The sequence below is a fragment of the Amborella trichopoda genome, chromosome 6 (genome assembly GCF_054954075.1).
Source record: "Amborella trichopoda isolate Santa Cruz 75 chromosome 6, AtrichopodaSantaCruz75HAP2 v2.0, whole genome shotgun sequence".
Taxonomy (NCBI): Eukaryota; Viridiplantae; Streptophyta; class Magnoliopsida; order Amborellales; family Amborellaceae; genus Amborella; species Amborella trichopoda.
The window spans coordinates 49,861,003-49,886,613 of record NC_142341.1 but is presented as its reverse complement, the minus strand read 5'-3'; the positions used below and the strand labels follow the sequence as shown (position 1 = coordinate 49,886,613).

Here is a 25,611-nt window from a genome sequence, read left to right as displayed (position 1 = left end):
AGAGTTGGGTGATTCAAAATTTTATTATTTTTTAATTTCATGAATGTGGGTGTATGTTTTATTTTTTTTATTTCGGTTGAATTTTTAGGGATTATAATGTGATGTTAATCTCCAACACTTAGATTGTATTTTTTTTATTTTTTTTTAACTATTTCTAAGTATTGTTCACAGGTTACCATGCACTATATTGTTCGTGGGTTACTATTCACATGGGTATATATAGAATTTTTTATATTGTTTCGAGATATTTTAGAGTCTTAAATTGTTTAATTGGATCTTAAGTTAATTTTAGGTAGGGTGGCAATGAGTCTAGTGGCTCGGTCCGGCCCTAAAAAATTAGGGCGTCGACCACAAAATGTGGCTTGAGGGCCAGGCCAGGCCCAACCTAGTTCAGACCGGCCCAGCCCTACTGGACCCAATTATTCTTTGTATTACTTTATTTTTTTATTTTTTCCATTTGGCCTGGCCTGGCATTAGTAGGGCTAGGTTGGGCCTAACCAGGGGACGCCCTATTAGGGACAGGTTGGGCCAGGGCCAAGCCATAGCCATGACTGGCCCGGCTTGTTGTCACCCCTAATTTTCAGGTTTCATAGGCTTATAAAATGTGGGACATCATATTATGGGGATGCGATGTTATTGGAATGAATTTTATTATAAAAGAAGAAAGTTCATGTCTGGGCTTGATTTTATAGTCATGCTCTTTCTCTATTATTGCTGATTTTCATGAAAAACATAAATTTAATTTCTCACCTTTCCTTCTCGCATATAAAGAATGTAAGGTGACCCCAAGAGAGAGTTTGACTATGCAATATATGCTCGTGATTATAGATGTCTACATAAAGAGATGGAAGAGAAGGGGTGAAATGAATAGGTGTCCAAGAACTAGGTAGTGGAATTTAAAAAATGAGAAAATAGACGTATTTAGGGACAAATTAGATAAAGAAGGAAAATGGAACTCTGAACATGAGGTCAATGTTATGTGGAATCAGATAGCTGACTGTATTAAGTAAATATTGGACATGACCAGTCTTACATGTTAGTTTTTCTCTTGTGAAATTGAGTCATAGAAACCTCCTCCATTGAGACACGAGAAATCATTTGGTTCAACTCTTCCATTTATTTTAGAATTAGGCAAAGAAGAGCCCGTCCAGTTAAATGTTAAAGGACGAAGAATAGAACCCAACCACTTATGATGAGGAGAAAACTGAGTTATGACTTGTTCTTTTTATTTTCCTTTAGAAGTGCTACGCATAATGATAATTTGTTATTTTATTTGCCTCCTCACATTGGTTGAGGCTGATTTTTGTGGATCACCGAGATGTCACCTCGATATCTCCTTGATGCCAAACCTTTACCAATTTTATATGTATACCTCCAATAATAAAAGTTTCTGTTACCAATCAAAAACAAAAAAAGGACAAGTCTGTCTCCTACTGAGTTCATGTTCGAGTTAGTGGATCAGCTGGGGCAAACATGCCACTTTCTGTATGTTGACCTTCTCTTTTGTGCTGTGTATACGATTTTTCTATTTTCATTTCAAAAGAGCCACTATGATTAGATATAATCGATAGACATAATATTCATGTTCCATTTTGTAAAGGCGTACAATGCACTCGTAAGAAGAGGTCATGGTAGAGAATGTTTCTGAAATACAACCATGTACCTTCCAACCTTGGGTACTCTATTGTATGTTCTGCACTTTTCCATCCTTGGTTTCAAGGTTTTCAGCATCAAAAAATCAGAAACTAAGGACCACCCATTCTCATAACCCAACAAAGATAATATTGTTATCTCACATCATAGTTGATCGCAATCCATGTCATCGTACTGCAATCACTCATTGACAATGGTTTCAAAAGAAACAGTGGTTTTAACCATTATTATGATTCATAGACGGGCACGCAATTCTCGAAAGTTAAAACCACACAAGATGAACATTTGGCGTGAACATGTTTTGACAACAAGAATAGAATATTATATCATAATTCATGTTTTTGGCCTACGTGTAGAAAGAAACGCATAAACTCTGTGCTCCACATAATGCCCAAGAATTCACATATAAAGCATTTAAAAATATGGCACTCATCAAAAAAAGCAATAAAGGTCAATTCCCCTCACCGTAGATTAAGCAACAAGGAATCATTTTCTCCGAAACATTCATCTACTCTAAGCGTAGATTTGCCAATAAATTCATGACAAAAAAAATGATTTCCAAAAACTCTCCACCAATAAAGCACCGAAACCAAAGGAAGCAAATACTTACAGTGCGGTGAGCTCGTCAATAAGCTCAGGGTCATCCTCAAATCTAGAGTGATCCTTTGGAGAAACCCTAGCTTTTCCCTTCTTACCAGAGCCACCCTTCTTTTTCTTAGAGTCACGCCCCATGAGCCCTTTCTCCTTCTCTCATACTACCAAGAACAATGCACTTAATGCTTCCTAATTAAGCAGAAGAAGAAAAACACACAGATTTCACAGACTAATCCTTGTCATGAGTCACTATAAGAAATTCCGGACTCGTAATCAGCAACTTCCAGATTCACACAACAATTGAATTACTTTTATCAAATCGAATTTTCAACTTCTTCCCCAAAACCATAAACCCTAACTTCATGATCCATTCCTTCCCATTTTTGGCAGTGATATCACAGACCAGGCATTGAATCAAACTGAAATCTCCAGTTTCTTGTGTTATGGAAGGAAACAAAGCAACTGTATCAGAGTCAAGTAAACGGAATTAATCGAAACTTCTAAGAAAGCGTCACGATTTCATCGCCATTAATTCAATAAAAGAGGAAAAAAATTACAGTTACTGGTTCTTAGGATTTATTCAAATTCAAATGAAATTCGAAAAATTACGCCATAAAAGCGAATTTATCATGGGATGAATCGTGTTTATATTAAGCGAAGCATGGGAAATGAGAGTGGCGGCTGTTTATATCTGAACAATATGATGCCCATAAATGCATCCAGCCCGCCAACAGCTTGTCGTTGAACAGGAGTGCGTACGAACACTGTTTTTAAAACCACCCCATTTTTATCCGGATCGTCGATTTGTATAATCGGGTGCGACTAAACTTGGTTTTGGGTTGTATGGGTCCCGGCCTGATTTTTTAAAACCACTCGTATAAAAAAAAAATATTTCCCTTTTTATGTTTATATAATATTTTTTGGGTCATTATTATTATAATTTTTGTTTTATTTTATTTATTTTAAATATTTTTTAGATCACCGATTTGGACTAATAGAGATCCGACAATTCTACATATTTTATAAGTGAACAATCCATCGTACCAGGTTTTAAAATATCGGACACAATTATTTTCAAGCTCATAATTGGTTTTTGGATCGCCCACTTGAATAACCAATATGGATCGACCAATTTGATTTGGTTCGGCTAGTGTTTGAATATGGATCAATTGGGTGGATTGTTTGGCTTATGTATCTGTGTTGGATCGCTAGACTATCGATTTGTCTAGATGCGTAATTTAGAAAAATTATCAAGAAAATCCAAAAATGAAAAATTAAATAAATAAATTATAAACTACCCCGCTCCTATTTCCCCATTAAAAAAAAAAAAAAAAATTTTTTAAGCATGTGCCCCAATACTCTTTAAACCACATCACTGACCCCAACATTTTTTTTTTACATCCACCATCCACCCCCAAGTACAAAAGTAACATTTTTTTTTCTTTTTTTTTGTGACGAATATACATTCTCCTTGTTTTTTGTCCCCATTGAAGTTATTCTCACTCATTGTGACGGATTAGTATGCACATTAATAAAGCCGGTTCAACATACATTGTGCCCCTACAAGGATCAAGACTTTACCTGGACTATTGACAACCCCAAATGCTTTTTAAATAAAGGAAAAATTTATATGGAGCCGAGGCTCTAAACAATCAAATTTGAGCCTACCTTAAAATTTTCATTAGAAGAGATTGTTTTGATGCCCAAATATCTTCAAATTGATCATCTCGATATCAAGGTGCATGGACATGAGAAAAAAATAGATCGCAAGTTTTGAAAATAGTGTATTTTTGTAATGTATTTTTGGACCGTCAATTTTCAAGATATCATAGATATGTCGATCTACACTATTTTTGAAGCTTTGAACTTCATAAATAGATATGAAAATATATTTTAAAGCTATCACAAAGATTTTCAATATTGAAACCACATTTCTTAATGCTATTGGGAGGTAGACTCTAATTGGATTGTTTAGATCCTAGGATCTATACAAACCAAACCCTTTGAATAAATCTGTTTGTTAGATCAGAAATTAGGGAAAATTTGGCCCATTTCCAATTTTGTAAGGGAATGCAAGTGGGCCAAATTACCAAGTCGGACCTCTCGCACTTGAGCCAAATGACTTCAATAACTTTACTGGTTCTAGGTTCCAAATCTAAAATATTTTTCATTAAAAAAATATCATTAGGGCCTTAGAGCCTAAAAGAAATTAGGATATTCTAATAATTTAATCTTACTTAAATTACTTGAGTCAAATGATGTAAATATCATTGCTTGTTCCATCCACCAAACATAGAACAAGATATTTAATGAAAAACTATATATATTCCAAGTTTGATGAGACACCTGCGCTAAATGATCTAAACACCCGAGCTTGTTTCAGGTTCCAAACTCGGGGCGAGATATTTTAATAAAAACACATTCCTAGTTTGGAGCCCCGAATGAGCTAGGACAGGTAGGTCATTTGGCTGCAGGATAGAGACGGGGGAGAGGTCCTACATTCGAGTATCTGACCAAAAGTCTTCCCAAATTTTGAAATTCACAGCAGATTCTTCACAGTTTATTCATGTTAATGAAAAGAATCATTTCTTAGAAAAGTCCACAGAACACACACTCTTGTTCTCAAGAATTGTCCATAAACCACTCACACTATCCCTCTGTGAATAAGTTCTAAGGTGTAACTTGAGAATTTTGGATGAAGAATACGTCTACATTTTGCAGTAAATCACAAGTACCCTAAACTAAGCCTTATTAATATGTCAGCCATATTTTGAGTTGTAAATAAATATTGTACCAAAACTTCGTATGTAAAAACCATAAATTCAACAGTTCATGAAGGGATGTAGGCTGATACATCTTTTCTCTTTTCTTTTTTTGAATACATTATTTCCTCTAGATTGTGAGTGACAACTAGAAAATGATTATAGAGGCCTGCGATTTGTCGTAGATGATCATGCCACATAGACAGGACAATTAGAAGTTAGTATAGATTAATTAGATGCTCATAATCATAGCCCATTATCAGAAGAGAATTTGAATCATGGAAACCTTATAAATAAGAGAAACTATCCTAATGGTACAGAACAGTACTTCAACTGTAAGATCCACGAGAACAGGCGGACCGCAGACATCGTCAAAGTGGTAGATAGTTCAGTTTGTGTAAGAGAAGTTAACAATTCCATCCCTTGAAATTTGCCCCAAAAATCCAAGCAAGCTAACCCAGTCTTTTACTTTCCCTTGGGCTTGCTCAGTAGAAGATACCAGTTTAGGTTACAGAGGCCCAAGATTGAACTCTCAAAGTTTGTCTCAAGAGCACATACAAGATGACAGCCTTTTGTTTGTTTTAACCATTGGCAAGCAGATAAAATGGCCATAGTTAAAACAATCATTTAAGAAAGGAATAAAGGTCTAATAATTGTCATAATATATCAGGAATATGGATCAACCAATCTGTACTAGTGTTTAGGCACTTGCATGATCTAGGAAACTATTCTAAATACATAGCTTAAACTTCAAACATTTTTGCCTAAACTTCCCAAACAAAAATAATTTATCTGTAGAAGACAAAATTAGGCATGTTTAAACAAGGTTATTAACATTTAGGAAGAAAGAACAACATCAACATACTGATGCTAAAAGTTTGATAGAATTGATGCCTTATAGTGTCGCACGCACAGGAATGAGCCCCTTAACCTCCAGTCCTTACCCAACCAAGATAAATATATGTACAAATAGAAAGTAAAACACAAATCAAATGACCAATTTATATCACACATCGTGGGACATTGAATCATCATTCGCTTTCAGTTTAGTATTACTGCTCTCTGCTGATCTTAGAAATGGTGCTGCTTCTGAACTTTTTGTGTCTCTGGCAGGGTAGAGAACATAATGCTGAATGATGAAAAGAAGATCAAAGAAGACCGTCTCCTGCAAATTGTTCACATCACAATGTCCATAAGCCAGGACAAAGAATAAATGGTACAAAAGAGATAAATTTCTTAGGGTCTAATTCAAGAGAGAAAAATAAGAACAGAAAGTGTTCCTCTTCTGAGCAACATGAGATTAAAGAGTAGTATAGTCCAAATCAGTGTTAGAAAACATGCACTCAAGCTTGATTGGCTAGGTTCCTAAGCCCAAGTTACACCAGTGATTTTCTTTAATAAAAAACAGGGTTTAGCAGTCAACTCAGTGTGAGTTCCAAGGTTTAGCATCTAAGACTTGCCAGGCCCTGACTTGAGCTGAGTTGGCAATTTTCTAAACACTGATTCAAATGATGGCATCGAAGGTGTTAGATACTCTTGAAATTTTTGAATTGCAGCACTAACAAATCATTGTTATGAATTTCGACAAAATGGTAAACAACAAATTGCCATTGGGATCAATTCATGCTCGGTTTTGAATGTAATGTGACCACCAAAATTAATTGTAGTCTCTTGCACAACCGTCACTTGGCCATTTGGAGTGAAATGATCTTTTGCATGTGCTTTCTGTGTTTCTGTTCTTTTATTAGCATTAGGATTTTGCATAACTTGGATCGAAAACCTAGAAATAAATTGTTTAGACTTTACGCACATACACACAAAACATACCCATAGACATGGGGAAAATGGCTTGGGAGCCATCCAGCCTGTGGATCAGTACATGCCGGATGGCTCAGATTCAATCTCGTGGATCTGAACAGTCGACATGTTTTTATTTTATAAAGCCTTTTGACCTGAAATTCAGGGGAGAGGTTCCTCTGACCTCAGAGCACCAAAAAAAATATGTCACAAAATGACCAAAATTACCCGTCCTTGTTGGTGAATGCTAGCAGTCAAATGGTTCAATCAACACCATCAGCTGACATGTTCAGTAAGCCGGGGCTTATATATATATATATATATATATATATATATATATATATATATCACACTCTCCTCAATACACACACACACACAGCAGTTCTGTTTCAGAGTGTTCTCATGCACTAGATGAAAACATCTGTTGGGAGAGCATTCAAGATCAAGAGAAAGGAGTAAAAACATATTACAAAGCACAGGGAAATGAACAAAGGCAGAATTTTCTTTTTCTCTTTATTGGTAGTGAACAAAGGCAGAAGTTCAAATAGAAGTTCCACGACACTAAATACAAAAGGGTAATATGGTAATCCAATGGATCAAACTCTGATTCATATTTTTCATATAGAAATCTCTGATAAACGATAGAACAAGACCCATTTTGCATCATATCTAACGGATTCCTTGGTTCGGACCGAAGAAGCAATGTCACTCAATCATTATCAAACAGACTGCAGTCCTTTTCTGTCCGTGAGGATCCCACTCGAGCACCTTCTAATAGGCCATGAACTAGATTAGAATCATTCTCAACGGATTCATAAGAAGTGATCCAATTTTTTTCATCGGGTCCGCGTGGAGACCAAAGATCTTGAGCAACTGATCCGACAGAACAACTCACAAGATAAAGAAGTGTCGTTAATTTCTTTAGGCTCGTTCCAAGTTCGAAGTACCATTTGTACAAATAAGAATCCCCTTCCTTACATGATTTCTTTTTCATATAGGTAGATATAGGATCTATGGAGCAATTACTTAGAAGAACACTTTGTACGAAGGACCTTCCTATCTGATCCTGAACGTATCTTACCTGGGATCGCAAATCCCAAGTTTGCCTATGAAGAGCAGATCTAATTGTATTAGTGTCTATAATTGATTTTTTCCATGTAATACTAATTTATAGGGCCTCATTTGTAAGTGCTACAAGATCTCGTGCATTGGAACCCATGGTTATGAACCCGAATCCGTTAGTATGGAACATCTTCTTTTCCAAGTGGAACCCCTTAGTATATGAAAGAATGAAAAAGTGTTTTCGTTGTTATGGAATAAGAAGCCTTCATATCTTAATGCATGTATTTAATTTATTCGGAGCTATTAGAGTGGGGTCCACTTTTTGGGGAATATGAGTCGAAGCAATACACATAGTTGTCGGATCATTGTCAACTGATGACATTATAGATGGTGATGGCTATAAAGTGGGACCCACTAGAACAGGAGTTGAGAAGTGCGTAAAGCCCACCAGAAAAGGATCACCCCAAGGTGGTCCCACTCACCATCATCACCTAACAGTGATGACGCCCAATGGACCATTGAATTGCAGCATACTTTCCCACACAAAATGAACTATAATAAGGAAGTCATGCACTCAATCAAATACATCTATGAATAATTTGGGGGAAACAGAACATACCAAGGATAGCAGTGTCTTTCCTATATTGCCATAAAAGTTCACTAGTGTTCCTGTAAGAATTCAAAGGATATGCTACATGAGTACTCAGGAGTAGAATGTTAAAATTGCACATATAAAGTACATAAATCCTTATTTCTCAAGAAATGGGAAAGCTAGAATACGCTGATCTATTGATTGGATGCCCATTTGTGCAAAGTTTGTTATGCCTCCCGACAAATCAAGTAAAATGTTGCCTATGCTCCACCCTTCTGTACTTTTTCGTGCAAAGTTCATGATTGCCTGTGAGCATTAATATCAAGATCACAACCAGTAATAGTGTGCCTCTGTACCCGGGCAGCTAAGAGAGGTCAGTGGCAATTGGAATGTGCAAAAGGTGGTTGAAGAAGATAGTGTTGACAAAACTCCTTTATGACCAGTTCAAAACACTTCATCATTATCATTGGTTCAGGATTTATAAAATAAATGTGGCAAAAGTTTCTCCTTTGTGATCACTTCAGAACTCCTTTGTGACCACTTCAAAAGACTTCTATAATTGAATTAAATTAATTTCTCATCCTTTCCAATTTGTTAAAAATCGATGCAAAGCTTCTTTGACATCAAGCAATAGAACTTTGGAATGTATACAAGTTTCATTATGTTATTTTTTACCATCCTTTTCCTTTCGATAAATAAATAAGAAATCTGAAGAAAGGAATTATATTTCATCCGCCCAGCCTGTATATCAAGGGCAACACACTAACATGCATTAATAGATGAAAATTGTAAGGGAAACAAAAACAAAACAAAAAAACAGAAGTTAACCTGTGGTATGTATTTGATAGCGGTCATGAAAACCTGTATGGAGCTGAAACAAGAAAACCATCACAAAGACTAGATTACTTTCAGCATCACCAAAGCGATGAGTTTGCAACATTAGTTAGAGATAAACATTCAGTTACTAATACACATCCTATTACACAAATCTATGAACTAAATCTCAATTTCCTGGATAAGGAATTATCATCATCATAATCACCCGAGCCTTATCTCAATTGCCTAGATAAACTAAAAAATCAAACCACCAAATGTAGTATGCCTGAAAACAAAGAAGCAGTTGAATATTAAACTAAATAAATAAACTAAATTCATGCGCTTGTGGTTTCTCAAAACTACAAGACTAATTCATGAGCATGTGGTTTCTCAAAACCCATAACATTTTTGCATTCTGAAAATGCAATCTTCTTAAAACCTTTCCGTGTTCTTCCACTTGTAAAACTCTGAAGTTGGAACTTGAACCAGGTTCTAGGTCCCACGTTGATAAAAGCATCCATGAAAATTTTTATTTACCCATTGGAAAATCAGCCAATAAGATACAAAAGATCCTCAAACATGATTCCAAAATAATCACTCAGGTTCCAAGAAAGACCTCCAAAAGTCTAAACCAATCCTGATTCCTCAGCAATATTCTCGACACATAAAATGTGATATGTACATTTCCAATCCTTAAAACAAACAGGGCACCTACATGCAAGCAGAATATTTGCTTCTGTTTTCATAATTACTTCTAATCCAAATTTTGTTTTAGTCAAAATAATCCCCATAAAAACCAACCTGATAACAAAAACCATGACGAAGGGGTCTTGGGAGATCCAAGACCCTGAAAAGGGCAAACAACCTCCCCACATCTGGACATTACTGCCTAGCATGGGTTGTTTTAAAACCAATGTTTGAAAAATCATTGATCCATATTAAAATCGCCCAATCCAGATCAGAAATTGTCCTAACTGTTCTCGGTACCATAATATATCAGGATCTGGCTGCGTCCCCCCATAACCGGCTGGTTCAGCCAGGTCCGTATCGGTTCTCTGACCAAACTGGCCAGTGTTGGAAATGGTATTTTTTTTTATTTTTTTCCTAACTAGTACTTTTTAAAAAAAGGGGCGTCGTGGGCCACCCCACCTTTAAGCTGTATCACCATTTGTTAGAGGCTCTCATCATTGGCTGATGCATTCCCCATACACATGCCTTTGTTGACTTCCAACTCACAAGTGTTACCTCAAGTTTTTGAAGTGTGACACAAGTCTTCCTTCTTCTCACTACGATTTCCATGGGTTGAATAAATGGGGCGTCTCTACCACTTCTACAGGGTGAATAAATGAGGCAAATGGAAGAATAAATTGTGAGGCAAATAACAGTAATTCATGGGATATTTAAAAAAAAAATTCACACCAACCCATGGAGCACCTTTAGTCGATACGCTAGACTTCAGAATCCATTTTCAAGTTGCTCTATCTATTATTCCTTGTTACAAGCATAAATTTATTTGTTTGTTTTCTATTTTCATTCAAACGTGATTACAAATTCATGTTTTGGGCAATAATGCGAACCGCTTTGGGGGATTTTGAGAAATCATGTATTAAAAATTAATAAATTTCTAAATAAATGTGGGGCTTTTGATGCATATAATTTATTGATGCATATGGTGTGTGATTCGATGTTTTTTTCATTTTTTAAATTTTCTAAAATTTTATGTCATTATTCTTCATTTTTTATTGAAAAACCTTTTTTTTGAATTTTTTAATGTCATAACATCAAAATTTATAAGGGGTTTTATATTTATTTTTAATCTTATGATATGGAAGTGCTTTCTAACATTTTGAATCATGTTTGATGTAATATTATAGCATTATAATTAAATTTATACATTAATAACCAAATCTTGTATATTTAAATTACATAATGCATTATTTTTTGTTATAGTTGTAAATAACATTTTTAAAATATTAGATGATATTATAAGACAAAGCTTAAATTTATTCTTATTTTTTATTCTAAAATAATTATAATTTCCAATTTCAGTATATAGTATTATAGTTTGTTAGATTGTGATAATTTTGGATGAGTAGAGGGAATTAACAAATGTTTGATGTGATACTAATTTTACTTTATAAGGGGTATTTTTTTTTTTAATCTTATAATATGGAAGTTTTTTTCTAATATATCATAACTTATATTATAAGTAATAATTATACAAGCATCCAGAAAGGGAAACAATGTCTCAATATTCATCTATTTTTGCAAAATAATAAAAGTACATAATGTAACAACCCCTAATTTTTTTTGAAACTCGAAAAATACTATTTTTAGGGATTTTTAATATTTTTTGAAATTTTTTGAAGCCAAAACCAACCGGATTGCCGATCCACCGATACGACATGGTTTTTAGAGTGGCCGATCTGGGTCATCGATCTGTTTTTCTAAGCCTTGTTAAAATCCATAAAAAGGGGTTAAAAGGTTCAAGATCCCAAAATACTCCCTCCCTAGAATACGAACTGAATTTTACAAAGTAAGAAGAAGCACCTCTTCCAACGCATGCAAGTGCATCACTATCCTGCTAATCTTACAATCAAATCCCTAAAGTACACATAAACTCAAATAGGGAAACAGTCTATAAAAGCCTAGCACATACACTATCAATCATTCAAAACAAATGTACGGACCACCACTAACCATTCATTCAGCTTCATAACAAGAGACCCCCAAAATTTCCAATCATGTTTCCCACTTTCTCCATTTGCAAGAGAAATATGAAACCCTCAAACCCCAATAATATATAAGAATGATAACTCGGACCAATCTAACCTTCCAACATATAATAACACAATCTTAATTTGATTCCTTTAAGAACCAGAGAAATCCAATACGATGGATCTAGGAGGTAGAACGCTTAGTGAAGCCCATTTCATTTCACAATCAACAATTGCCAGGCAGCCATATCATCCTGTGAATCATCAACTTTTACAACGTATTCTTACACAAAAAAATTCCATAACATATCTCCCTTATTTGTCTTCAATGAAGTCAGTAACTAAAACTATATCAATAAGGCCCACGACGGTTGCAGTGAATTTACTCAACCCAAATAAATTGGTTTCCATTAAGCATCAAGTTCATTGGCACATACATCTCTGCATGAACATCTTCAAGAATCATCAACAAAATGGAGCATTATAACTCATCAACATAAAGTCAGTAACCAGAAAAATAATATTCGTTAGGCCTGTGACATTCCCAGTGAATCTACTCAATGCAAAAAGATTGTCTCCATTAAGTGAAAACCTCATTAATACATGCATTTCCATATGAACACTTTCAAAGAATCAACAACATTTCACATGTTTATTGATCATGTCACATGAAACCAATATTTTCTCAATTATGAAAAAAAGAGAAAAAGGAAAAGTTGCTTACTTAAATATAGAGATGTACCAAAGCCAGGATTGCTTTGGCCAAGCAATGAACAAACAAACTGTGGCGACAGTCCACACTGCTACAGTAATTACCCCCGCGGTCTTTGAAACTTTCTGGGATCCTCTCTGGAAAAAAAAAAAAAAAAAGTCATAATTACAAGCAGACTTTCTACAAGCAAAAATCACATAATTGCGCATAAGGAAAAACCATAATCAGTATTTAGCAAAAAACAAAAAAAAAGCAAAAAGGCTATCAAAATTACAACAAAAAACACATTAATTGGGGATTACTTCATATATGAACACTTGAAATATGGTAAAGGCTGTCAAGACAACGGCATGAATCGAGAAGGCAACATCATTTGCAGCTACTGGAATCATCTGTAACAAGACAAAAACAACTCATAAACCACTAAAACTCGCAAGTAATGAGGATTTTCATATATAAGTTGGCCTGAATCCATATAAATCTAAAAAAAGTATGGTAAAGGTAGAGAGGAAAAGTTAGAGAGAGAGAGAGATAGCAATTCAAACTCTATGTAAGTGGGGGGTAGAGAGAGAGATATATGTGGTGATACTGACCTCATCAGACCCATATTTTTCGAAATACTGGCGTTGGATGAAGGGGCTGAAGAAGAGAGAGGCGTTGTAAATGAAGTAGGATGAGTGCTTTGTGAAATTGAGGAGCAAAAAGTCGAAATTAAGCCCCACAACGCTGAAATCAAAACCAGGAGAGATTAAGGAACTCCAAAAGTAGAAGGAAATGCAGAGAGAGAAAGAGTACAGAGAGAAGAGAAACCTTTTTCTTCTGTAATTGAGGAAGACTTGGGGGTAGAAGCTGATCGACCATGAAACAAAAGCAATCCAGCCAACAACCTGGTACGAAACCTCAAGAGGCAACGAGTTCCATGAAGCCATCTCTCTCTAGCCCTCCACGAAGCCCTATGAACGGACTCCAGCAATCATCTTCACCGTTTGACTCTTAGAAGCCCATCACCTCCAATGTCGATTCTCTCTCTCTCTCTCTCTATAACCCAATGTCAATCTCTCTCTTCCCCAACAACCCGGGATCTATACTCTCTCTCTATAACCCAATGATAAATGGGTACTCCAAATCTTTGTCTCTCTCTCTCTCTTAAAAATTCAATAAAACGAGGGTAAATCCGTCTCTAAAGTCTAAACCATTGTCTAGGTTCGATGCACCGGGAGGCGCGCAAAACTATCCCAGCAAACAATTGTTCTCTCTCTAACAAAATACCCTCATCATCAATTTTAATATTAAAATTTAAAAATAAAACAATTTTAAGTTTTTTATATTTTTTAACTGTTTATTCTGAATTCTTTCAAAATGTTACGACCTAAATTTTTTTTTTTTTTTTTTTTTTTTTGTATTCACCCTTGATTTTAAAAATGTTCAGGTTGGCACCGAATCATCTATCCGAGCCAGAAATCAGCCACCCATGTCGATTATGTCAATATATATAGGTATCGTCCAGGTCTAGAAGTTTGTTAGAGTAAAATGAAGTTTTCCTATAGCAAAAATGCTATTTTGCTATAGTAAAAACGTCGATTCATTGATCCAGATCGTTTTTTAGCCGATTTATTGTTTTTACACATGTTTTTTTGTCGGTTCATTATTATTTCTACACTAAAACGGCGATCCGAACAGCTGATTCACAGATCCATATCGTTTTTTACGATGCCTGATCACCGATCAATTTTTTAAATCACTGATATTCACATCGTTGCCATTTTTATTGGCCAATGAAAGTTTAGATCTAAGATCTATCTTTAGAATATGAAATTTTAGACCCAAAATCCGTCCCTAGAACGCATATGAACATGGACATGCCAAAAGTTTTTCCATTTATTTTAGCATTATACTGCACCCCTTGGAGTGGAACTTAAACTTGGGGGTGAGAGACCCAATTACGATGTTTTTTTGGCTTGAAATTTTGGGATTTGAAAGCATGATTATTTTTTAGGTTTGTAAAATTGTCGATCCGACTTAAAATCACCTAAGCTAAATTGAAAACATCAAGCAAACAATTGCACTTTTAAAAACTTCAAAATTTCCGTAATTGTCAATAATTTTATGGAATGTTTGATATAAACGATATTGAGCTGCCTTACACTTCGATCAAATTGATATGTGGGGCAGTTCGATGCTGCTAATGTCAAACTGCCATAGATCAGGCAAAGCTCGACACCACCCCAGAGATCACAAAAATAAAAATACAAAAAAAAAAATGATTTAATTCGATATTGCCAATGTCAAATTAAGGGCTAAACTATAATAAATACAATAGTTATTATCGAAGCTAATAGTAAAAATATGAACCGTATATATCAGCATGCATTGATAAATTCTAAGTTGGAATCTTTGGACAGAGAAACACTGGCACATCATATAGTAGTAAATCACGAGGAGGTGAAAATTTTAGCCCTAGCGATATCAGCCCTATCTGTAGTCCAAAAAGGGTGGCCATGTACACTATGCTCAGTCCCAGCATACTCTATGTTTACTCCCTCCGCTAAAAGATTTATTTAAGATTTTTTATTTAAAACTTTAAAGTCTAAGTATATATGATTATTTTCACACAAAACTTTTGGATTTTGAGTTTTTGAATATCAAGATATTTTCCATTAAGAATTTGGATCGTTCATGTGCAATCTTGGATGCTATTTTTTAGGCACGTAGAGAATAAGAGATTTTTTATTTTATTTTTTCCTTTTGAAGTACGTCACTAGGTTTTAGAGATTGCATCTCCAAAATTTACGATCACAAAAATATTTCTAGCATAAGTTTTGCCCGAGGGAGTTTTAGAGATTGCATCCCCAAAATTTGTGATTACAAAAATAATTGTAGCGTAAGTTTTGCCCGAAAGAGTAAATTGACAACATTCTCTCTTGGGAGTAGGAAATCTTTTGGTTTCAAAATAAGAATCTCTGAAATTATAAAAATTTGTTCAATTTTTTGTTTTTGACGTTTACCTTTTTATTTTTTATCCTCTCCTAAAATACTCGAGCTTTGGATCTTCAAGTTCCAAGTAAGGCCCTAAGTGGCAGTGATTTCGGATCAAAGTATTTGAAGGCAATTTTTTTAAGAAAAATTCCGTATAGAACCCTAATTTCTCATATTATTTTATCGTTGATCCTCTTTCCGTTTTTCTTTCAAAGGGCACGAGAAAATACCTACTTATCTATTTTTTTACCATAAAAATTAGCTCCAACAAATTTTTTTATACCATTTTATCTCAAAAAAATTTTTAACCCTCTTTTTCCTTTTCTATCTATTAAAAAAAATTTTGAGTTGAAATGGTATAAAAATATTTGTTACGAAAAGAGGATCTACCATGAAATAATACGAAGAATTAGGGTTCTATATGAAATTTTCCCTTTTTTTTGCTTTGAATTTGGACCTTCAAATTTGTTTTGAAATGATTTACAATCTTTATGGTAGGAATTCAAGTTTTGTTGAAATAATATCGGGTTTTCAAGTCCAAAGTCATTTTGACCGGAACGTGACAAGTAGGCACCAATTTCTCAATTTTTTTGTGTCTAGTCGCTTCAAATCTTGAATATCTAAAAAAGATTGTCTTATAACTTTAGACCTTAAAAGTCCGAAAATATCCATTTTAGAAAACAATAATAATAATAATAATAAAAGACAATACCAATGTAAAAACAAAAATTCCAAAAGCTTTTTATAGGAACATTGGCGCATTTTTAGCAGTATTTTTAGCAGTAAATATATAAACGTTGTACCAAAATAGAACAGTAAAACCATCCTATTCCACAGCTCTGGAGCAGAGAAGATCATAAATCTTAACGTTTTGGATAAATCCTGCTACTGGGGTGTCGACGGGAGAAAGAAAGATAGAAGGCTGTGATTTGTTGATCAAGGGCACTTTACTAAAACTAGAAGGTAGTATTGGTTCAAACATCCTGATCATCAAACCTTATAAATAAGTACACTGTTAGAATAGCATGAAATACTAGAACAGTAGAAGCCCAACATAAATTATGAAAGTGGCCTCTTAGGTTTGGACCTCGTGGTAGAGATATCAGCTTGTGCAAAACAGAAACCACGGATTCGAACCTTTGAAATTTGTCCCGAAAAGCCTATCAAGCTAACCAGTCTTCCATTATTGTCCCTTCGGCTTCGGTTTAGTAAAAAACATATTGAGGGTTTGAAGATATATCTTTGTTGATCAGGATAGTCTACAAAGATATCATTTATCTTTTGTATATGGAGTTCACAATCACTTCTACTTATTAGATGTCAAATTTGATGGCTTGGTGGTAATATTGCCGAGCCCCATGGTGAGGTATCTGACTCCATTCTCACCAAAAGGTATCACTTTTATTTACAAAAAAAAAATTGAATGGTTTGGGGTGAGTCACGAAGTCTTGAGATTTTTTTTTTTTTTTTTTTTAAATTTTGTAGATATTTAATGACATTCATACAACCACTCATTTTAAAATTTAAAAGATAAAAATGATTTTGACCTCTATATATAAACAAATAAATGGCCTCTTTATAGACAATCCCTAGTTGATCAACCAATCTGTACAAGTGTTTAGGCACCTATAGTATCCATACAAGTATTCTAGGCACTAATCTCCAAACATTTTGCCCAACTTACCCAAACTAGAAATGACATTTTAAAGGCAACATTAGGCTTGTTTAAACAACTTTATTAGCATTTTGGAAGAAAGGACACCATCATCATACTGATACTAAGAGGTTTGAGAAGATTACTGCCTTGGGCATGTTTGGATGGCAGTTAAATATTATTACATTGTCTTATCTAGAATTTCTCTACTATTATTTGTTGGTTGTATGATACTTACAATGTATTATATGCAATATCTTTTAATTATTTAACTTTCTGGGCAATTTTCAGCTATTTTTAGTTAAAAACATGTTATTTTCAGCAAGTTACTTTAAAGTAAAACCATGTTATTTTCAAGGAAAAAGTTTATATAAGGTTGCAACTTTAAAATGTAGAATCATCAATGCGCCTAAAAATCTCTCAAAAATTTTATTTTAATGTTTAAAAAAAACTCTAATTGATCCTCTCGACATCAAGATCTATGAATATGAAAAAAAAAAATTTGAGTCCCGGAAATAGTGCATCTTGCAACACATTATCTAGACCGTCTATTTTCAAGATTTTCATATATTTATAGATCTATTTAATTTTAACTATTTTTAAATTTAAAATTTTCTAATTAGGTATGAAAATAGATTTTAAGATAATACTAAAAAACATTTATAACAAAATTAAATGTTATGATAAAATTTTAAGGTGCACCTTAATTGGATTGTTTAAAGTTGCAACCTTATAGAAACTGCACCCTATTTTCCAAATGCTAAACTTATATGTAAAAACTACATTATATGTAAAAACTACATGGAAGTTTATCTTAGATAATTTTATGAGGGACACCATCAAATAACTAAAAATCCACTATCATGATTAGTTTTAATTTTATTGAAAAAACAAATTATCAATTATAACATGTATATTCAATGAAAGCCTTAAGCTATGACTGAAGAAGTTAACATACACAGGAAAGAGCCCATTAAACCAGTGGGTTCTCCACTCCTTAGCCAACCAACATAAATATATTTACGATTTGAAAGTAAAAGACAAATCAAACGATGCATTTATATTACACGGTGTGGGAGATCGAATCATCATTAGCGTTTGCTTCAGTATTACTGCTCTCTGTTGATTTTAGAGATGTGGCAGCTATTGAACATTTTCTATCTACAGCAGGGTAGAGCACATAATGCTGAATGATGAAAAGAAGATCAAAGAAGACCACCTCCTGAAAAATATTCACATCACAGTGTTCATGAGCCAGGAGAACAAATAATGGTGCAAAGAGATGAATTTCTTTTTGTCCATTCAAGAGAGAAAGAAGAAGCCAACCACTCATCAACATGGACTTGTGCTCAGACTTGCTAGGGTCTCGAGCCCGAGTCACCCGGTCCAACTCAGGCGAGCCCCAAGCCAGAACACTGATATTTTTCAAATAAAGGACATGGGTTTTGGGGCCTACTCGGAATGAATTCCAAGGCGTTACCCTCGGACTTGCCAGGACCCCAACCTGAGCTGACTGGGGCAAGCCCCGAACCAAGTTGGTAATTTTCTAAACACTGGTCCAAATGACGGGTCAAATATATGTTGGATTTTCTTGAAATGTTTGAATTGCTGTTCTAACATGTCAAGGGTTGTTGAAAACTTTGCTGCTTCTGTGACTTGTTGACATACATACGTTGGTGGAGCATTCCAGTTACAAGGGAGGAGTAAAAAACATATCATAACGAACAGAGAAATGAACAAAGGCCGATTTTTTTCTTATTGATAGTGAACAAAGGCAGAAGTCCAAAGCATAAGTTCCACTATACTCAACACAAAAGGGTGATAGAATAATCCAATGGACTGTGCTGTACTCGGTACATCGGGGTCATTCTTAACTGATGAAATGATGGATGTTGATGGTTAGAAAGTGGGACCCATTAGAACAGGGGATGGCAAGAGTGTAAGGCCCACAAGAAAAGGGTGACCTCAATGGTGGTCCCACTCACCATCCATCACCATTCCTCACCTAACAGTGATGATCCCAGTGGATCATAGAATTGCATCACAATTTCCCAACACAAAATGAATTATGATAAGGGAGTCATGCACTCGATCAAATTCATCAATGACTAACTTGGGGGAAACAGAACGTACCAAGGATAGCAGTGTCTTTCCTATATTGCCATAAAAGTTCACTAGTATTCCTGTAAAGATTTGAAGGATATGCTGTGTGAGTCCGCAGAGCAGAACGTGGAAATTGCACACATAAAATACCTAAATATTAAATTCTTATATGCTGTGTGAGTTCGCAGAGCAGACGTGGAAATTGCACACATGAAGTACATATATATTAAATTCTTAACAAATGGGTAAGCTAGCATACGCTGATCTATCGATTGGATGCTCATCTGTCCAAAGTTTGTTATGCCTCCTAACAAATCAAGTAAGATGTTTCCTATGCTCCATCCTTCTGTACTTTTTCGCCGAAAGTTCATGATCACCTGTGAGGATTAATGCCAAAATTACAGCCAGTAATAACATGCCTTTGTGCCATTGTGGCTAAGAGAGGTTACAGTGGCACTTGGAATGCGCAAAAAGTGGTTCAAGAAGATAGCCTTGTGACGTCTTCAAAGAACTTGTACTATTCAATTACATTGATGTTCTCATGCTTTCCCATTTGATGAAAATCAATAATTTTTGCAAAACTCCATTGCCACCACTTAATAGAACTTTTTGACATACACACAAAGTTTCACTATGTTACTTTTTATCATCCTTATCATTTTGATAAACTGAAAAGAAAGCAGAAGAAAATAATTATCTTTCATCCGCCAAATCTCAATAACCAAGGCCAAACACTAATTATGAACTTTAAGTACTCAAAATGGGTAGATATGTTGAACATTCATTAATACATGAAAACTGCAAGAGGAAAAAAAACATTTAAAGCTAACCTGGGGTATGTATTTGATAGCGGTCATGGAAACCTGTATGAAGCTGAAATAAGAAAACTACCACAAATATTATATTACTTTCATCATTACCAAAGCAACTATTTCCAACGTCAGTTAGAGATAAACCTTCAGTTACTAATACATCCTATTACCCAAATTTATGAACTAATTCTTAATTTCCTGGATAAGACATACAAGCTAAACGACCAGAATATTAAATAAAAATAAATTGCTTGCAAACAAAGAAGCAGATGAATATCAAAACTAAAGTAATGAATGTCTGTTCTATAACTACGAGACTAATTCATGAGCCTGTGATTTCTCAATACCCACAAACACGATTCCTTTGGAAAATCAACCAATCAAAATCAACCAATCAAAATCAAAATCAAAATCAAAATCAAAATCTCCACAAACATGATTCCTCGTAATCACTCAGGTTCCAAGAGGACATCCAATAGCCTAAACCAATCCTGAAACCTCTGTACTATTCTCGACACATAAAACTGTGATATGTACATTTCCATTTCTTAAACAAACAGGGCACCTACCCTGCAAATGGAACATTTGCTTCTTCTTCTTCTTCTTCCTTTTTTAATAATTACTTCTAGATTTTATGTTTTTGAGAATGGTAACAATTACTTCTAGATTTTGTTTTAGTCGAAATGATTCCTAACCTGATAAAAAAGACCGTCTCAAATTGGTCTCAGGAGGTATAACACCTGAAAAGGAGAAACAAACCTCTACAAATTGGGAGATCACTGCATATAATTCATTGACACATGAACATCTATATGAACAAGAATTACCAAATTGGACAATATCGGTCATTGATGTAAAGTCAGTAACCAAAAATAGAAAAAATCCATTAGGCCTATAACATTCCCTGTGAATTTGCTTAACGCGAAAAATTTGGTTTCCATTAAGCATAAACCTCACCAATGCATGCATTTTCATATGAACACATTCAAATAATCAACTAAGTTTAACATACTTATTGATCATGTGACATGAAACCGATGTTTCCTCAATTATGAGAAAAAAATAATAAAAAACAGACAAGTTGCTTACTTAAACATAGAAATGCACCAAAGCCAAGATTGCTTTGGCAAAGCAATGAAGAAACAAACTGCAGCGAAAGCCCACACCGCTACAGTTATTAGCCATGCTATCTTTGAAACTTTCTGGGATCCTCTCTGAAGAAAAAGGACAAGAGAAACCATAATCAGTACATTGTGAAGAAAGACAAAACAATAATCGGAGACTTTGGGATCAAATGTACTTCATATATGAACACTTGAACTATGGTAAAGGCCGTCAAAATAACGGCATGGATCGAGAAGGCAACATCATTTGCAGCTACTGGAATCATCTGCAACACGACAAAAGCAATTCATAAACCACTTGAACTCGCAAATAATGAGAATTTTCATATACATGGTGGCCTTAGTCCAAGTAAAATGCAGAAAAGCATGGTATTGGTGTAGAGAGAGAGTAGAACTGTATGCAAATGGGTCGTTAGAGACAGAGAGATTCAAACTCAAGTGAGAAACTGAGAGAGAGAGAGAGGGCTGGCAAAGGGTCCGGTCGGGTAGGGTCCAACCTGGACCCGAAAATAATTATGGGACCCGCACCCAACCGGACACAAAGTTATCACACCCAGACCCGGACCCACAAAAATATATTTAAATATGATATTAAATATATGGGAAAAGTTCATAGAGAGTCGAGGCTCTAAAGAATCAAACTTGATCCTACCTCAAAAATTTAAGTAGAAGATGCTGTTTTGATGCCCAAATATCTTCAAACTGATCATCTCGACGTCAAGATTCATGAACATGAGAAAAAAATGGATTGCAAGTTTTGGAAATAGTGTATTTTGTCACGCATTTTTTGACAGTCAATTTTCAAGATTTTCAAGTTTGCATAAATACGTCGATCTACACTAATTTTTAAGCTTTAAACTTTATAAATAAATATAAAAATATGTTTTAATGCTATCACAAAACTTTCCAATATTGAAACCATTCTCGATACTATTTAGAGGTAGGCTCTCATTTGATGGTTTAGAGCCTAGGCTATGTATAAACCGCAACCTAAATATATACATGTATTATTTAACTATGGAAAAAGTTTATATAAGGTTGCAACCTTAAAATGTAGAACTACGGATGCATCTCAAAAATCTATTGAAAAATATTGTTTTAATATTGAAAAACACTCTAATTGATCATCTTGATATCGAGATATATGACTTTGAAAAATAAAGAGAATTTTGAGTCCTGAAAATAGTGCATCTTACAACACTTTATCTAGACCGTACATTTTCAAAATTTCCATATGTTTATAGATCTACTTGATTTTAACCATTTTTAGAGTTTAAAATTTTACAATTAGATATGAAAATAGACTTTGAGATAATCATAAGAATATTTTACATCAAAATTATATGTTATAATAAAATTTGGAGGTACACCTTAATTGGATTGTTTAAGGTTGCAACCTTATTCAAATCACACTCTTTAAGTATTATAAGTAGCTATATTAAACACAGGAAAAATTACGAAAAAAACCCCAAAATATATGCCCCATCTACCTTTCTCTCTTACTTTTTTCCAAAAACACAAACTCTTTATGCAAATGCCCCCCAACCATCCCAAAAATTAAAAAAAGGTAAAACTACCCTTTACCCATTACCCACGCTGCATGGTGTAAGTGCGTTTCGGCAGTGTAACACAGCGCTCCGGCAGTGTAATACAACACTCAGGTACTGCGTAAGTACGCTCTGGCAGTGTAGCATTCTGAGTCACAGGGCTACGATACTATTTAAGTGCGCTCCGACAATGTGCTACGGAAAGGGCACTTTCGTCTAAAAAAAAACTTTTTCCCTCGGGGGTATTTACCTAAGTTGGAAAAATTACAAAAAAAAACCCTAAAATAGACTATTTATACAACTTACCCCCACCCCAATCTTTTCTTTCACTTTTTCCCCAAAACAATTTTTCCTCGTAAAAACCCTCTAACGTCAATAGTAGTTACTTTTTAGACGAAAATGCCCTTCTTGTACAAACCAAATCAATTTGCAGGTCCCAAGTAGCATAATGTCGAAGTGCATCTTTGCACTGCTGGAGCGCGATCTCATAATGTCAGAGTGCTGTGGCTCGGACCTGCACTGCCGGAGTGCACATTTCGAACGCCGGAGCGCTTGTTTATACTGCCGGAGCGCGGTCCTCGCCGGAGCGCTGTGGCTCCAAAGACTTCATTGTCGGAGCACGTCTTTGTACTAACGGAGCGAGTTCTCATAATACTGGAGTGCTGCGGCTCAGACCTACATTATCGGAGCATACATTCAGAATGTCGGAGCGTGTGTTCGTACTGCCGAAGAGCGTGTGAAGACAGGAGATAGAAGGCTGTATGAAAACAAAAAAGGATAGTTTGATCTTTTTTATTCCATGCTACTTTTGGGTTTGGGGGGTTATTTGAGAAGAAAGGTTGTTTGAGGAAAAAAACATGAGAAAAAAATTACGATCGGGGATAAATTGCATACGAAATTCATTCTTAGGTGTTTTTTGTAATTTGCCTTGTAGTTGGCTGTTTTGGAACAAAATGGGAGGGATAGTTACCTGTTTAAAAGTATATTTTGGGTTTTTTTTTAAATTTTTTTTAAAATAAATATTATTAAAATATTATATATTAAATATTATTTAAATAATAACATCCGGACTTAAATAGCATTCGGATCCAACATAATCGGACTCAGGTCAGATCCAGTCGGCGTCGGGCCCGGTTCAGGTCTGGGTCCATCGCATGAGCGAGAGAGAGAGAGGGGTTCTGACCTCACCGGAGCCATACTTTTGGCGATACTGGCGTTGGATGAAGGAACTGAAGAAGAGAGACGTGTTGTAAATGAGGTAAGAGGAGTGCTTTGTGAGATTGAGGACCAAGAAATCAAAATTAAGCCCCACGACACTGAAATCAAAACCAGGAAGACATGAATGAACTGTAAAAGCAGAAGGAAACATAGAGAGAGAAAGGGGGGAGAGAGAAAAGAAACCTTTTTCTTCTATAGTTGAGGAAGACTTGGGGGTAGAAACTGATGGACCAGGAAACAAAAGCGATCCAACCAAGAACCTGGTACACAACCTCAAGAGGCAAGGAATTCCATGAAGCCATCTCTCTCTCTCTCTCTAACCTCTACAAAGCCTTCTCCCTCTCTCTAGCCTCTACAAAGCCTTCTCTCTCTCTCTAACCTCTGCAAGGTCTTGGCAGTGGACTCCAGTAACAAGCTACACAGTTGTAATTCTTAGAAGCCCATAAGCTAGTCAGTATCCCCACATCAACTCTCTCTCTCTCTAGATTAAGTAACCCAATTAGCCGCCTTTAAATGTCATTCTCTCTCTAGATTAAGTAAACCAACAAGCCGCTGTTAAATGTCACTCTCTCTCTAGCCGCCCCGTTATATGTCACTCTCTCTAGATTAAGTAACGCTACTGTACCCCGTTAAATGGCACTCTCTCCAACATTGACGATGCTTTAAGTCAGTGTCTTCAATGCACTGAGACGGAGACGGAGACGGAGACGGAGACGGAGACGGAGTGCTCGCTCGCTCTAAGGCTAACCCATTGTCTAGGTTCAATGAACCAGGTAGGACCATAGTCCGGAAGTTAGGCATAATACATTGGCAAACCAAAACATCAAAATGAATCGGTTTCGTTTCAAAACCTAAGAGGAAAAACTCGGATAAAAATTATGAATCACAAGAAAATAAGATAAATTATAGAATCGTAAATATTTGGATTTGTTTTAAAAAAACAGTGTGAAAACACCAGATATATAACTATGACAAATATAAAATTATGATTTGCAGATATTGTGCATATGCATTAAAGTTATTGAACAATAATTTTATAGGATTACCTAGTGTCGTTAGAGTATTACTTAACAATTTATTGTCTAAATTTTCAATAAATCCATCAACAATGCTTATTTTGTTGTCAACAAAGCAGAGTTAGAAGAGCAAAGCAAAAAAATTATTATTATTTTTTTTTTGAACCAGAGCCAGGAATTTAGTGTGAGTTTCGAATTTGCTTTAGCATTTTATTGCTTTTTTTATGCATAGAGAAGTATACAACTAGCATTTTGGATAGACAACTAATTTGCATATTTTTATTTACTAATATAGTTATTGTGTTAAGTATTCTTAATATTTCATTTTATGCTCCGAAGAAATATGTGATATGCTATTATTTTGAGATATATGATTGTTTTGATATCTTATATTTTTGGGAATACATTACTTGTAATATTTTGTACATTTTTTTTAAGGGAACTTATTGGTGAAAC

At 35.0% G+C, this 25,611-nt stretch overlaps 3 protein-coding genes across 13 annotated transcripts in view; all 3 read right to left on the bottom strand.

Annotated features, from left to right (window-relative positions):
* The window catches only part of GCN2 (protein kinase family protein), a 52,661-nt gene extending 49,655 nt beyond the window's left edge, over nucleotides 1–3,006 (bottom strand). For 6 of the 7 annotated variants that reach the window (XM_020671944.2, XM_006852055.4, XM_020671945.2 and 3 more), the window contains exon 1: nucleotides 2,264–3,006. In XM_020671944.2, the coding sequence (XP_020527603.2) occupies nucleotides 2,264–2,385 (122 nt within the window). In that variant the 5' untranslated portion in view covers nucleotides 2,386–3,006. The remainder of the gene's footprint in view (nucleotides 1–2,263) is intronic. The other variant, XM_088869044.1, reaches the window with a different exon arrangement.
* A 2,868-nt stretch (nucleotides 3,007–5,874) lies between these two features.
* Nucleotides 5,875–13,762, bottom strand: LOC18441825 (cystinosin homolog). The gene is made up of 8 exons (XM_006852057.4): nucleotides 13,516–13,762; nucleotides 13,299–13,431; nucleotides 13,008–13,097; nucleotides 12,718–12,842; nucleotides 9,289–9,331; nucleotides 8,649–8,766; nucleotides 8,488–8,537; nucleotides 5,875–6,174 (listed from the first exon to the last, which is right to left on the bottom strand). The coding sequence occupies exons 1-8, from the start codon at nucleotides 13,632–13,634 to the stop codon at nucleotides 6,016–6,018; spliced, it is 837 nt and encodes a 278-aa protein (XP_006852119.2). The 5' UTR covers nucleotides 13,635–13,762; the 3' UTR covers nucleotides 5,875–6,015.
* Nucleotides 13,763–18,179: 4,417 nt separating this feature from the next.
* On the bottom strand, nucleotides 18,180–24,771 carry LOC18441824 (cystinosin homolog). 5 transcript variants are annotated; one of them, XR_016057149.1, is made up of 8 exons: nucleotides 24,323–24,743; nucleotides 24,105–24,237; nucleotides 21,551–21,640; nucleotides 21,340–21,464; nucleotides 20,269–20,325; nucleotides 19,698–19,815; nucleotides 19,469–19,518; nucleotides 18,180–18,557 (listed from the first exon to the last, which is right to left on the bottom strand). XR_016057149.1 is itself a non-coding variant. In XM_020671902.2 (8 exons), the coding sequence occupies exons 1-8, from the start codon at nucleotides 24,439–24,441 to the stop codon at nucleotides 18,399–18,401; spliced, it is 750 nt and encodes a 249-aa protein (XP_020527561.2). In that variant the 5' UTR covers nucleotides 24,442–24,771; the 3' UTR covers nucleotides 18,180–18,398. The 5 variants fall into 5 exon arrangements, 2 of the variants coding, with proteins under 2 accessions (XP_020527561.2, XP_011626139.2); XR_016057150.1 differs by having other exon boundaries at nucleotides 20,269–20,301; XM_020671902.2 differs by having other exon boundaries at nucleotides 20,269–20,311; nucleotides 24,105–24,150; nucleotides 24,323–24,771.
* Between the last annotated feature and the right edge of the window lie 840 nt (nucleotides 24,772–25,611).